Raw genomic sequence first — 14,711 nt, forward strand, 5'->3', positions numbered from 1 at the left:
TCGCAGAGCCCGGCTTGGCTTTAGGAGAGAAGAGCGCTTCGGTGCCATTGCTGGCGTTGTTGCAGCTGAGCTCACTTCTTGTGTGCTGCGCTGGCTGCCGTCGGTGCTGGGGTGAACTTCGTGGAGCCACGAAGGCTGGAGAGACCCCCACGACCCCCAGCCCACCCCGCCGTGCCCACTGCCCGCATCCCCACGGCTCCTCAGCACCCCCAGGGATGGTGACCCCCCAATCCTTGGGCAGCTGTGCCGCCGCGTTGCCACTCTACCCAAGAGGAAATGGTTCCTCATAGCCAACCCTTACACCCAACCCGACCCCACTGTTCCCAGGGCTCGCGGTCAGCCCCGGACCCACCTTCTTTCCCACGGCTTTGTCCCCACGCACCTTTGTTACCACTGCAGGGGGTGGTGCTGTGAGGGCCGCCCCTCCTTCCTCGCATTGCCGCGGTGCTGTTGGGCGTCCCGTAGCGATCCGTCGGTGCTGCGGTCCAACGGGGACAGCCGGGGTCACCCCGGCCCGATGCGCCCTGAGGGGCAGAGAGTTTGGGGCAGCAGCGCGTGGCTCCGTCCCATTGAGGGCGGGGGGGCAGCGGGGGCAGTGGGAGAGCGCTGCCCTGTGGACCCCCTCCCCGCTTGGAAAGGGAGCCGTTCAGGGCAGCGGAGCGGCGTCGCGTTGCTTTTGGCACCGCAGGAGGAAGGCACCGGGCGGGGGCACAAACCGCTGGGCTGCGGGGCTGGGCGGGGGGCTGCCAGGGTCGGTCCGTGGGTGCGGGGCCGGGCTGAGGGCCGGGGGGCGGTCGGGCCCAACCGCGGGTGTGGGGCTGCGCAGCTGAGCTCGGGGCCGCTGCCGTGGGTTGGGGCTCTCCGTGCCCCGGCTGCGCCCCGACGGCTGTCCGCGTGCGGCCAACGGGGCTCCATCCCGGGGTACCCCCAACGCCCGCGGGGACGTGCGGGAGGACGGAGCTCGGGGGGGGGAAGGGGAGGTGGGCGCAGCTCGCAGCGCAGCGCAGCGCCGCGGTGCCGTCCGGGCGGGTCGGGCGCTGTTAACCGACCGTCTGTCCGTCCTCCCCACGCAGAGACCTGACGCGCTGCGACTCCGAGTCTTCCATCCCCCACCTGAGCGAAGCGCAGCGCCTGCCCAGCGCCGCTCCCAAGCTGTTGGCCGCCCGGCCCGCTCTGCTCACCCGCTCCATCGAGGATGCCGTCCCCGGGCACACCCCAAACGGAGGCAGCCGACACGCGGAGCCCCCCGGGCCGGAGCGGCCGTCCGAGAGCCCGTCGGTGATGAAGAAGATGATGATGGTGAACCACGGCATGGAGAAGTCCTCCAGCCTGGGGGAGATCGGCCACCCGGCGGCCTCCAAGCACAGCCACTCGGATTCCTCGCGGTCGCACAGCCCCAGCTCCACCGACCCCGACACCCCGTCCCCCATCTCTGACTGCCGGCCCAACAGCTCCAAGAGCACCCGCATCCCGCAGCTGGCTGCCAAGAAGAGCGCAGGGGATGAGGACGGCAGCCTGACGGGCGACGAGGTCGACCCGGGCCAGAGCAAGAAAAAGTTCCCCTTAAAGATCTTCAAGAAGCCCAGGAAATAGGAGGGGAGGGCGGAGGAACCCCACGGAGCGACCCGCTGGCACCGGGGGAGCGCGCCCGGCCCCGGCCGATGGGAGCCGCGTCCCCGCGGTGGGAGGAGCTATTTAAACTTATTTATTGGCCGGGCTGAGCAGCCCGAAGTCAGCCGCTCCCCCCGGAGGCGACAGCCGCCCTGTCTCACCCCCCGACCTTCCCCACCACCCCACCACCCCCCCCCCCCGTCGCTGTAGTCCCCGGCTTTGCTGTGCATGGCTTCCAGTTATCCGCCTCCGCTCGGCCGCACGGCATTTGGGTTTGGTTTCAATGCGGTTTTTATTTGTATTTTATTTTATCTTATTTTATTTTTATTTTATTTTTCTATTTTTTACCTTTTCTTTCGCGGTTCTGCTGCCTCTGCCGCCCGGTCGGGGCGCTGGGGGGGGTCGGGGGGGGCTGGATGCCCTCCTGGCTCCCGATGGGCAGAGCACGCCGAGCCCCTCCCCGTGGTGCTGCGCTGCCCGGCGCCGTTATCCCGCTCACACCCCAGCAGTGCTGCCCGTTGGGGTCAGCGGGGGTGGGGTTGGGGCACGGCAGCCCCCACTGCCCATAGCTCCGTGTGTCTGCCCGGAGAGGGCCGCGTCGGGCTCAGCTTCAGGGCTGGGGGCAGCGCAGGTGGGTGGCCGCGCTGTGGGGTGGGCTGCGCGCCCCCTAAGTGTGGGCGTATGGGGTGAGCGGAGGCCCGATGGGTGCCTGAGGCTGCCGGAGCCGCGGTCCGGCTCTGCTCGGGGCGCCCACTGCCCTGCCCTGCCCACACAGCGCCGCTCTGGGGGGGCTGCTGTGCCCCAGGGCCGACCCAGACCCGCTGTGCGCAGAGGGGAGGGGAGGGCCGGGATGCCGGCAGCCTTCGGGGCCGTGCTTTGTGCCAGATAACGTATCCACATACATTGCCAATAGGGGAAGGGCTGTCGAGGTGTTTTTCGTGCCGTAGGTGGTAGTTAGACAATGACACTGTTGCTTCGAGATAAGTGAATATTTCCTCTCTCAATGACTTTTAAGTGCCTGCAGTGCCCAACGCTGCGCTCCGGGCGCTGCTCCCGGAGGAGGGGTCGGAGATCCACGGAGCGGAACTGGTGGTGACGCCTCTGCCAACTCGATCTATTTGATTTTATTTTTGGGTCATTTCATAAAGACTTTGAAATCCAATAAAGCATGTAGTCTATTTTACGAGCGGGAGCCTGCTGTGTTCTCTTCCTGCCCCGCGGAAGCGGGGTCCCGGCTGGGAGGGTCGGGGCAGGCCGGGTGCCCAGTGGGGGCGCAGGGAGAGCTGCTGCAGGGCTGGGTGGCCACGGGAAGGACGGACGGACGCCGGGACCAGGCTGGGGGCAGCGCCCAGGGGGGCCCGGGCAGCCCCCAAGGAAGGCTCCGCCGCGTGGGCTCATCCCCCCCTGTCCTGTCCAGCAGTGCGCGGGGACGGCGAGCCGATAACGGTGTGCTGCAGCCCCTGAAGCTCCAGGCCCAGCCTGGGCAGACCCAGCCCCGGGCTCAGGACGTGCACAGGGCCACGCAGAGGTGGCTGCTGTGGGCAGAACGCTGCCAGCCCCACTGGGCGCACACAGCTGCCCCAAAGCGCGCAGAGGAGACGGTACCCATGGGCCAGCAAAGGACCGGAGCGCAGCCCGGACCGCCAGCCCTGCACACGGAGAGTCCCTTCGAGGCACCTTTTGGAGCACACAGAACGTTTCCAGGAAAGAGGATTGAAATCCGTGCTGGGGTCAGTGGTCCCCAACCCCCGGGATGCAGCCCCACGGCTCCGCGTCAGCTCTCGCTGTGCGGCGGTGCGCTGAAGTCGCTGTCGCTCAGGGTGATGCTGAAGGGCACCTCGATGATCTCCTCGGTGCCGGCAGCGGTCGTCCCCCAGGAGCGGAGGGGCTGCATGGCTTTCTGCAGGCGCTGCGGGTGCACGAGGGTGGGCGGCTGCTGCAGGGTGCTTCAGCCCCACACTGCGCCCAGACCCCGCGGCTTCAGCCCCCTTTCTCTCTTGGTGAGGGGAGAGTGTCACCCCCCGTCTGTTACTGCCCTCTCTGTTCCAGCTGTGGAGCCGCCCCTGCTCCACCACCATCCCCGTTCCCACTGTTCCCCATCCCAACCCCATCCTCATGTCCACATCCCTGTCCTTGTCCCCATCCCATCCTATCCCATCCCATCCCCACCCCCAGCCCCAGCCCCATCCCCATCTCATCCCCATCCCCACCCCCATTCAATCCCCATCCCATCCCCACTCTGATCCCCAACCCCATCCCAACCCCATCCCATAGCATTTCCACCCCGATTCCCACGCCCATCCCCATCTCAACCCCATCCCATCCCATCCTATCCCAATCCCACCCCATCCCCATCCCCAGCTCCATCCCATTCCCACCGTGATCCCCAACCCCATCCCGATTCCCACCCCCATCCCCATTCCATCCCCAACCGCACCCCACCCCCATCCCATCCCCACCCTGATCCCCATCTCCATCCTAACCCCATCCCATCCCATCCCCATCCTAACCTCATTCCAGTCTCATCCCCACCCCCACCCCTATCCCCATCTCAATCCCATCCCATCCCCATCCTACCCCCATCCCTACCCCCATCCCCATCCCATCCCCATCCCCATCCCACCCCCATCCCATCCCCACCTCCACCCCATCCCCATCCCACCCCATCCCCTCACCCCCCCGCCCAATTCACACTCACATCACTCAGTGTCCCAGTCTGGTGGCACAGGGCCACAATGGCACCGATGGGGATCTGCACACAGCTGAGGACGCCCATGCAGACACCCAGGCTGGTGCCCCACGCTGGGAACTCATAGGTGCCGTAGCGGAGGGGAACGCTGTACATCTCCAGGAACGTGTAGATGAGTGTGAACTGCGAGGATGGAGGGGGCAGCAGTGCAGTGATGGCACCGTGGGGACCCCAGGGCCAGCCGGGCTGCCCCACTGACCAAGAGGAGCTCAGGCAGCGCCCGGCACTTACCAGCAGCAGGCAGGGGGTGAGGAAGACCCAGCACACCTTGAAGCAGCCCAGCAGACGGCTGTACCACGGCGGGCAGCGGCAGATCATGGTCACGATGTCCCGGCAGAACCTCTCAATGCCTGTGGGACACAGGGGGTCACAGCAGCCCCTCACCCCCGCAGGGCTCTGTGCCGGGCACCCACAACCCCTGTGCCCCCCCAGGACACCGGGATGGTGCTGAGTGGCCCCACATGTTGGGGGGCAGTGCTGAAACCGCTTCCCAGGGTGCAGGGAACCTCACAGCTCCACAGAACCCCCCAGCTCCACTCCACGCAACCCCCTCCAGCTTTGCTCCATAGAACCCCCAAGCTCTGCCCCATGGAACCTCCCAGCTCTGCCCCATGGAACCTCCCAGCTCTGCTCCATGGGGGCCCCCAGCTCCACTCCTTGGAGCCCCCTAGCTCCACTCACCATAGCAGCAGGCGATGCCGACGCACATGAGGAGGGTGATGATGATCAGCCCGAAGCCGGTGCTGTAGGTGTCAATGAGGGTGAACCAGAAGATGCCACCCTATGAGTGGGCAGGACGTGGGGTCAGCACCTGGGGTCCGTGCAGGGTGCAGGCACAGCCCTCTGTGCCCCCCAGGATGCATCCAGCATGGGCCCCACACACCTGGGTGACGAGGAGGAGCCCCAGGAGGTAGAAGGAGGAGCAGAGCACACCCAGGAGTATCATCTTCCTTCCCCGCTCCCGCAGGGCTGGGAACTCATCCATGATGGCGGTGGTGATGGCCTCGACGTTCCCAAACTGAGGGACAGGGATGTCAGGGGGGTGGCAGAAACCCCACCTCCACCAGGATGGTCCCCACAGCATCCCTGTCCCCGCGGCACCGAGCACACATTGCCCGTGCCCACAGCCAGTGGGAGGCGGCTGCATCTCTACCCCATGGGCACATCCCCACCGGGGGCACACAGCTGCCTCAGCTCCCTGGGTGCACCCCAAGCGTGGGGACGTGGCTGCGCCCCACCCCAGCAGCAGCCCCACACCCAGAGCCCCCCAGCCCCACGTTCCGTGCGCATTTTGCCTCCTGCATGCCGAGGTCAGGGTGTACCTGGCACCCCAAGGCCAGGCACAGGGCAGGATGTGGGGCTTCCCAGTGTGACAATCACCAAAGTGTCCACTCCCAGCATGAAGAGCATCAGGAAGAAGAGGACGGACCAGAACGGGGAACCGGGCAGCAGGGAGAGCGCCTCAGGGTACGCCACGAACGCCAGCCCGGGGCCTGCAGAATGGGGACATCAGGATGAGGGAGAACACCGTGGTGCTCAACTGCACCCCCTCACACAGCACCCCGTGTCCCCAAACCCATACCAGAATCGGCGACGCTGCCCACGGGGATGTCCTTCTTCAGGGCCATGTGTCCCAGCACCGAGAAGATGGCGAAGCCAGCAAAGAAGCTGGTGCAGCAGTTCCCGATGGCGATGACCAGCGTGTCCCTGCCAGGGAGAGCATCGCTACCCCACATCCACGGGGAGGATGGGGTGCGGCACCCCGACGGGGCCACGCATCCCCACGGACCGCACATCCCCATCGCTGCCCCCCAGCGCCCACCCCCAGCTCACCGGACCACGTTGTTGTCAAACTTGTTGTAGGAGGCCATGGAGAGCAGCCCCCCAAAGCCGATGCCCAGCGAGTAGAAGATCTGCGAGGCCGCATCGCTCCATACCTGGTGGCACGAGGCCATGGGGGGCTGTAGGGACGGACCCACCCACCCCACTGCCCCCATCCGGGGGCACCCACGGGTCTCACAGCGTTACCTGCGCGCTCAGCAGCTTGCTCCAATCCGAGGAGAGGTAGAAGCGAACGCCATCGAGGGAGCCGGGCAATGTGGCCCCACGGATGATGAGGACGAGGAGGATCAGGTAGGGGAATGTGGCTGTGATGTACACCACCTGCACGGGGCGCAGCTCAGCCCCGCTCTGTTGGTGCAGCGCCCCCGAGCCCCAGCCGTACCCCCGCCCCACTCACCTTGCCTGCGCTGTGGATGCCCCCTAGCATGCAGAGGAAGACCACAATCCAGGCTGCCAGCAGACACAGTGCAAGCACCCACTGCACAGGGCCGGGATCACCGAGGCCAGAGCTGTGTGTCACCCCCAGCACCTGCTCGCTGAGGTATGGCGGTCAGTGGGACAGGGATGCCGAATCCCAGAGCCCCCACACCGTGGGAGGGGGGGGATGGAGCCAGCTTGCTCCCACCAACTTACTTCCAGAAAGCCTCACTGGCACTGGCGTGGGTGGCACTCCCCGATGTGTTCTGCAAGATACCATCTTCATCATCACTATCATCATCATCATCATCACCATCATCAACATCACCACCACTATCATCACCATCAACATCATCACCACCATCATCGTCATCATTACTACCATCATCCCCATCATCACCACCACCACCACTACCACCACCATCACCATCACCACCACCATCATCATCATCATCATCACCACCACTACCACCACCAGCACCACCATCATCAACATCATCTCCACCATCATCATCACCACCACTACCATTCCCATCATCACCACCACCACCACCATTCCCATCATCACCACCACCACCACTACCACCACCATCACCACCACCATCATCACCATCATCATCATCATCACCACCACCACCATTCCCATCATCACCACCACCACCACTACCACCACCATCACCACCACCATCATCACCATCATCATCATCATCACCACCATCAACATCATCACCACCATCATCATCATCATTACTACCATCATCAACATCATCTCCACCACCATCATCACCACCACCATCATCATCATCATCACCACCATCAACATCATCACCACCATCATCATCATCATTACTACCATCATCAACATCATCTCCACCACCATCATCACCACCACCATCATCATCATCATCACCACCATCAACATCATCACCACCATCATCATCATCATTACTACCATCATCAACATCATCTCCACCACCATCATCACCACCACAATCACCATCATCCCCATCATCACCACCACCACCACTACTACCACCACCACCACTACCATCATCATCATCACCACCACTACCACCATCACCATCATCACCACCATCATCATCATTACTACCATCATCAACATCATCACCACCACCACCACCATCATCACCACCACTGTTATCAACATCATCACCACCACCATCATCACCACACCTCCCACCATCACCATCATCACCACCACCATCATCTGCCCTCTCCAGCCATCCCTGGCCCCCAGCCTGACCTACTGCCCCCTCCCCAGCTGCAGGTAAAGCCTGACCCTGAGGGGTCCACGTCTCTGGATCCCCTGCCCCATCCCTGCTCAGGGCCGCTGACCTGGCAGAGCTCCGCATTCCGGGGGGCATCGCAGGACCAGGGCAGGGGGCTGTGGAAGGACGAGCCCAGGTAGTAGAACGCCCAAGCGATGATGACATTGTAGTAGATGGACACCAGGGAGGACACAACCAGCATGGCCACACCAACACCTGCACCGGGGAGAGGGGCTGCTACGTGACTGCCTCGGAGGGGCTGGGAGCTGAGAGGGGTGCGGGGGGATGTGCCCCTGGAACCGGGCCTACCTTGCATGATAGGGCAGCACTTCCAGACCGTGATGGGCCCCGCGGCCCCATACTGCCCCAGGCTCAGCTCCATCAGGAAGAGAGGCAGCCCCACCAGGAGCAGCATGAGGAAGTAGGGGATGAGGAAGACGCCTGGGAGGAGGAGAGGGACGGAGGGTCGGGGGATGGCCAGGGGACACACCAGGTCCTGTAACCCCCCAGGAGATGGGCACAGGGCAGGGAAAGCCGCTGGGCTGCCCAGAGAGCTGTAAGCACCCATTCTTGGCAGTTATTGCACAAGGCCACGGGTGGGGTTTTGGGCCCCTGGTCTCTGGGAGATGTTCCTGCCCATGGAAGGGTGGGTGGTATTCAAGGTCCCTTCCCACCCAGACTAGGAGCCCTGTGGGTGTGAAGCCCAAAGGGCAGTGTGGGCTCCTGCTGCCCATCCCAGCCCCAGGGAACGCCTGGCTCCGTGCACCACTTCTTCCCCACTGCACCAAGCAGAGCACGGAGTGCTGGCAGTGGGGCCACTGGGGATGAATGCAGGGATGGACAAACTACACCCCAACCCATGCCCTGAAGCAGAGCAGCACCCACAGCCCTGCCCTAGGGCCAAATTCCTCGGTGAAGGCAAGGTGCAAAGCTCAGCCCGAGAGCATCCACCCAGCTGCAGTGCTGGGCACGTCCCCATTCCTGCACGGCACCATGGAGCCAACCTGGGCACCCCGCACCTTGTGGTGGGGTTAAAGCAGTGGAGCCAGAGGGCAGCACAGGACCCTGAGCTCCACAGCACTGCCTGAACCCCCTGAGCCCCCTGAGCCCCAGTGCTGGGGCAGCACCCACCTCCTCCATTGCGGTAGCACAGGTAGGGGAAGCGCCAGACGTTGCCCAGCCCCACGCAGTAGCCCAGGCAGGAGAGCAGGAAGGTGTGCTGCCCGGCCCACGTGTCGCGGGGTGGGCTGGGGGCCGGGCTCCCCACTGGGGCCGGGGGCTCTGCCCAAGGCTGGGGGGTGATGGGACCCTGTGTGTGGAAGATGTTCACCTGTGGAGGGAGCAAAGAATTGGGAACGCATGGCCAAGATCACACCGGAGCAGAGGAGGATGAGGAGGATGGGGTGAGGAAGAAGCATCGCTGAGCACACAGTGCCAGGATAAGGGTTCTGGCTCAGGGCGGTGTGCGGGAGCTGCTCCGTGCTCAGCTCACATGCACACAGGACTTGGGATGAGCAGGACAAGGACTGGGGCTCCTTGGCCTGCACCACTCCTCCCTAACAACGTGATGGGCCATAGGGAAAGTGATCTGCATCCAGCTGCATGGAAAGCACTCCTTCCAGCTCTGCAGTCCCCAAAGGCTGCAGAAACCCCAAAATCCAGCACGTGCCTCCTTGCAGGCAGCGGAGCAGCCGTGAGCAGCTGTTTGTGGCATCACGCAGTGCTGCAGGGCGATGCTGCGGGGTGCCCCGGGATGTGGGCATTTGGGGTGCTCAGAGTCCCTGCAGGGTAATCCTGGCTGCTCTGGTGCAAAGTCCATGGGCACTTCCCCTCAGTACCAGCGCCAACGTGGGGCTGTGCCCCACAACAGAGCCACCCCTGTGCCTGTGAGATAACAGAGTGCTGCCTGGGCTGACACAAACAAACTGCAGATTGCAGGAACTGTGCCACCGGGACAAGGCCACGGGGGGGGCTCTGCCCTTTGCCTGGTGCTGTATCACAGCCGTCCGGGAAGCACAGCAGGGGCATGCCCCCGTGTGATTACAGGAACCAGCCCAAGCCTGGAACACAGGGGGTGTCTGAGCCCAGGGTGCTGCTCCTGCCCTTCGCACGCCCACCCAACGCACCCACATCCCAGCCGTGGGGTCACAGCATGAGCCATTGAGTGAAGAAAGCAGGGAAAGCAGTGGGGGCACTTCAGCCCTCTGCAGACGCCCAGGCCTCTGCTGTGCATCAGCTCCTCTACTCTCAGAGCGGGGCACAGCAGGCACAGCCTGCCTGGCTGGGTGGGAGCCCTGCCCTGCGCCCAGCACAACACCCACCCAGCATTACGCATTGCAGCTGTGCCCCATGGGGATGGGGATGGGGGCACTGCCTGATGGCAGCGGGGCTGCCCCGAAGGCTTCCCACCACTGCAGTGCCTGAGGGAGCTGCAGAACCCCCATACAATGTGTGCATCCCCAGCGCTGCTCCCAGCAGAACTCACTGGGGGGCACCCAACTGCCATGGGGCTGGGGAGAGGGGGACCTGCACCCAGCGGGCCCCCAGTGCTGGGAGCAGGGTCAGGACAACGCAAGGATGTCCCCAGGGCCCCAGTCCTACCGTGGGCTCCATTGGTGAGGAGGGGGCCGGGAGCCCCGTTGCATGGAGGTGCCCGGTGTGCGGCATTTCCTTCTGCAGGGTGTGCTCACCTGTGCCAGGTGCAGCTCCGCCCCACCTCGCTGTGCACCCAGGTCCTGCCAGCCCTCAGGCAGCCATGGCTGCATGGTGCCCCCATACTACTTATCCCATAGCCGTGAGCTGTGGAGCCAAGCTGTGTGCTCGGGGGTGGGCAGCTGCAGCTCCAAGCCTCCGTCGGGTCGTGGTTTCACACCGCACTCCTCGTGTGCCTGGGCTGAGACATGCAGAACAGCATCCCCGTGCCCTGGGAGGAGAGCACCAGGGCACTGCAAACCTCCGACCCAGGGCAGAGGAGTGGTGATGAGCTCCCACCCCGTGCTGCAGGCATGGTAGCCGTGATAAAAGATGTGTGTGTTCCTGGGATTGCCCCTCTGATGGTTTATACTGCGGGGGATCCTACGCACACAGTGTCCCGTGAACAGTTCTGTAGACTATAACAACACCTGAACTTGCCAAGCTGGTATGTGTAGCTCTCAGCATTTGGATTGCTTTGGAAATGCCCAAGCAGGAAGTTCTCGAGACATGAAATCATCTTTGAGAGCATCACATGGCAAGTGCACACACTGCCACGCTGGACTAGATGTGCTCTTGGTGAACTAAATGAAGTGCAATACTGCATGGCTGCTCATAGGCACCACATTGAACAGTTCCCATCTGGATCCTGGCTCTGAACCTGGAAAAGCCTGGACTTTGACCCCTTTTCCTGGCTCCTGGGTGGCCCATGGGTGAAACATGTTCTATTTTATCCACTGTGTGCCATTGCAACTCTTACATTTGTACCTCGTATGATGCCACGTTTAATGCAACTCATACAACCTGTTGCATCCTCTGTGTAGTTCGTAACCAAGCCCAAGAAATCCTATGTAGTAACTGCATAACATTTAAGTCCCCCTCACTCCCTGCCCCTCTTTTTCCCTGCGCTTACCTCTCTTTCTTCCTTTCCTCACCACCATGGACAGCCATTTGCACATCAGTTCCAAGCATCCTTTGAGCTGTAAGAGACAAAACTGCTTCTCTCCTTGTCTCCAAGCTGGCTCCGTGAGGCCCTCCCGGTGATGAGACCCTAAGTGACAACTGCAAAGCATCCAGGGGGCGAGTGCTGGGTGCCACCGTGCCACACTGCTGTTGCTTATGATGGTAAAGGTGAGCACAAGTGGGAACAAGCAGTCGTTTTTGGGGGTGACCACTGCAGGAGACAATAATGCTTGTGCATGGCAACCAAGGCACTGCTCCCTGCTGCCTTATCTGTTGGGCCAAGTGTGTCACCATAACAGAGCAAAGGAGGAGGAAACAACCCAGAGACACTTCCACAAGGAATTAAATGTAACTCCACCCGAATGGGGGGAATGGAGAGGTATTTTTAGGCTGGGTCGTTTTGGCAGCCTTGTTTATTGCACTGCTGTGCAAAACGTTGCCCTGAGAGACACATTATTAGAAGTGGGGCATCAGCACAGTGCGTAAAGATGCACAGAACAACCAACAAGTGGAGGATTAGAATTTTCCATCCTATTTTCTCCTCATAGAGCAGATCCCATAAGAAACCCCACGAGAGAGAAGATGTTCACAACTTCCCCTGTAGCCCAGAGGCGCTCAGACCCCTTGAACCAGAGGGGGCTCCTCATCGGGACATCACAGCATAGGTCAGCTCTGGAGTGAGGTAGGATGCAAATCCCTGCATCTCCTTCTTGGTCCATCATAGAATCATATAATAGAATGATAGAATGGCCTGGGTTGAAAAGGAGCACAGTGCTCATCAGTTCCAACCCCCTGCTATGTGCAGGGTCGCCAACCAGCAGCCCAGGCTGCCCAGAGCCACATCCAGCCTGGCCTTGAATGCCTGCAGGGATGGGGCATCCACACCTCCAAGGGCAACCTGTTCAGTGCGTCACCACCCTCTGGGGGAAAAACTTCCTCCTCATATCCAACCCAAACCTCCCCTGTCTCACTTTAAAACCATTCCCCCTTTTCCCTATCACACCAGCTCAGAGCACGTAGGCAAGAGGTGGATGGTTGGACTTGATGATCTCAGCTGTCTTTTCCAACTTTAATGGCTGGATGGTTCTATGAGGTGGGAGCCATGCACTCCTCGGTAGGTCTGTCGCCTTTATCCACAGCAGAATCAGATCTGTTGTTTCGTGGCTCATCACACTGTGTTACTTGGAGGTGAAACAACCTTGGTTCAGCTTTGGGTCCCGTCCCAGCTCGGTGCCATTCAATCACGCAGCCGAGGCAGGCCGCTCGAACAACCCCTGCCATATAAACCTATAGCAACAGCAACCCGTGAGCACAGAAGCTCCATTCCAACCACAGCTGCCCCGGGGCTGGGTGGAGGTACAGCGCCGTGCAGCTTCAGGAAGTTTGGTTTTCGTTGTTACATTTCCTTCCAAATTTGCCTCTTGGGCGTTGATGGTGGTTGTTCTGATCTTGCCTCAGCCGTGCTGGAGGGGAGGAGGCCGATGTTCCCCTGCAGCAATTTAACCCATGACGCACGGTCACATCCTCACAACACCAAACAACGGCTCCACCTGCTATTGTTTTTCAAAGGAGAGCGAATAAAACACAAAGCACCTGAGGGCAAAGATCTGCGAGCGCGGCGACGAATCGAGATGCGGCGGTTTTTTCCTTCTGTAGGCCTTTTTCCAACCACACAGAGAAACAAACAACCCCCCCATTTATTGTTTCCATTTCCTGATCAGTTCCAGATATTCCTCGTGTCACCTCTCAGAAACGAGAGCTCTTTGGGCGTCCAGCCTTGGTGCACGGTGCTCCCAGGCTGACTGGATGATGCACTGCATCTTCAGAGCCAGGCTCAGTGCTGAGGGATCAGCAGCTGCTGTGTTTGCTGAGCAGCAGTGGAACCAACACCCTCGTCAGAAACAAAGGGCTGCAGCACATGGCACAGCTGCCCAGGGAGTGCGGGGTCACCGTCCCTGGAGGTGTTCCATTGTGGTGGGGATGTGACAGTGAGGGACACGGCCAGTGGGCACGGTGTGGTGGGCTGGGGTTGGGCTTGGGGATCATGAAGGGCTTTTCCAGCCTTCTTGCTTCCATGGCTCCATGGAATGGGGTTACATCTGCCTGGTGGATGGTCATCAGGGGCTCCCCTCTAGGGCCAGTCCTGTTCAACGTCTTCATCAGTGATGTGGATGCAGAAGTGTAATGCATCCTCAGCGGGTTTGGTAATGACACCGTACTGGGAGGTGCTGTTGACTCTCTGGAGAGATGACAGGCTGTGCAGAGGGATCTGCACGGCTGCTTGCAAGGGTGGATAGTGATAGAACAAGGAGGAATGGTTTTAAACTGAGACAGGGGAGATTTAGGTTGGATATGAGGAGGAAGTTTTTCCCCCAGAGGGTGGTGACGCACTGAACAGGTTGCCCAAAGGAGGCTGTGGATGCCCCATCCCTGCAGGCATTCAAGGCCAGGCTGGATGTGGCTCTGGTCTCTGAAGGTCCCTTCCAACCATTCTATTCTAAATAGCAGAGCTCCCAGCTGCTCCATGCCACCAGGGACCTCACTCAGAGCCCCACGGGGTCAGCCCCAGCCAACGACAACACACCTGTGAGGTGACTGCACTCTCACAGGGCAAAACTGAGTGTTTTTGGTGCTGTGTTCATCTCAGCTTCCCTTCCCCACTCTACCCAATGCTGTCCTGACCCGTGGGTGCACCTCTTGCTTGGAAGAGGCCCCGTTATCACAGCACCTCGGGTGGCTGCTGGCGTACACAGCACCCAGCGCATGTTAGCAGGGGAAATAGTGACGTTTGGGTTGTGTTATGTGTACGAATCCCAGCAGTGCTTTGGGTGCTGCTGTCCTTGAGCACTGCCGGGACCCTGTGGTGTATCGTGAGGGGGTTGTGCAGAAGTACGTGGAACTGTCATACAGCACAGGGGGAGCAGTCAGCCGCTCAGCACTGCCTCTCCCAGTGTCTGAAGGGTGTCCACTGCCTCCTGAGACCCCAAAGGGCCTTCTGAGGTCCCAAGGGGCCTTCTGGGATCCCAAAGGGCTTCCTAAGACCCCAAAGGGCTTTCTGAGATCCCATGGGGCCTCCTGAGGTCCCAAGGGGCCTCCTGAGACCCCAAAGGGCCTTCTGAGATCCCAAGGGGCCTCCTGAGACCCCAAAG

General features: G+C 61.4%; 2 protein-coding genes across 17 annotated transcripts in view; one reads left to right on the forward strand and one right to left on the reverse strand.

Moving 5' to 3' along the window:
- Positions 1-2,794, forward strand: part of STIM1 (stromal interaction molecule 1) — a 47,932-nt gene extending 45,138 nt beyond the window's left edge. For 14 of the 15 annotated variants that reach the window (XM_046942277.1, XM_046942294.1, XM_046942282.1 and 11 more), the window contains one exon: positions 1,074-2,794. In XM_046942277.1, coding sequence (XP_046798233.1) covers positions 1,074-1,593 — 520 coding nt within the window. In that variant the 3' untranslated portion in view covers positions 1,594-2,794. The remainder of the gene's footprint in view (positions 1-1,073) is intronic. The other variant, XM_046942324.1, reaches the window with a different exon arrangement.
- On the reverse strand, positions 2,721-10,605 carry LOC100859837 (sodium-dependent proline transporter-like). Of its 2 annotated transcripts, XM_003640621.6 has the most exons (15): positions 10,510-10,605; positions 9,040-9,238; positions 8,218-8,349; positions 7,976-8,124; positions 6,836-6,885; positions 6,600-6,738; positions 6,389-6,523; positions 6,194-6,297; positions 5,943-6,067; positions 5,741-5,853; positions 5,244-5,378; positions 5,042-5,141; positions 4,592-4,710; positions 4,310-4,483; positions 2,721-3,520 (listed from the first exon to the last, which is right to left on the reverse strand). In XM_003640621.6, exons 1-15 carry the CDS (start codon positions 10,573-10,575, stop codon positions 3,386-3,388), a joined length of 1,875 nt encoding a protein of 624 aa, XP_003640669.3. In that variant the 5' UTR covers positions 10,576-10,605; the 3' UTR covers positions 2,721-3,385. The 2 variants fall into 2 exon arrangements, with proteins under 2 accessions (XP_003640669.3, XP_025002720.2); XM_025146952.2 differs by lacking the exon at positions 9,040-9,238.
- Between the last annotated feature and the right edge of the window lie 4,106 nt (positions 10,606-14,711).

The sequence above is a fragment of the Gallus gallus genome, chromosome 1, assembly GCF_016699485.2.
Source record: "Gallus gallus isolate bGalGal1 chromosome 1, bGalGal1.mat.broiler.GRCg7b, whole genome shotgun sequence".
NCBI classification, from domain to species: Eukaryota; Metazoa; Chordata; class Aves; order Galliformes; family Phasianidae; genus Gallus; species Gallus gallus.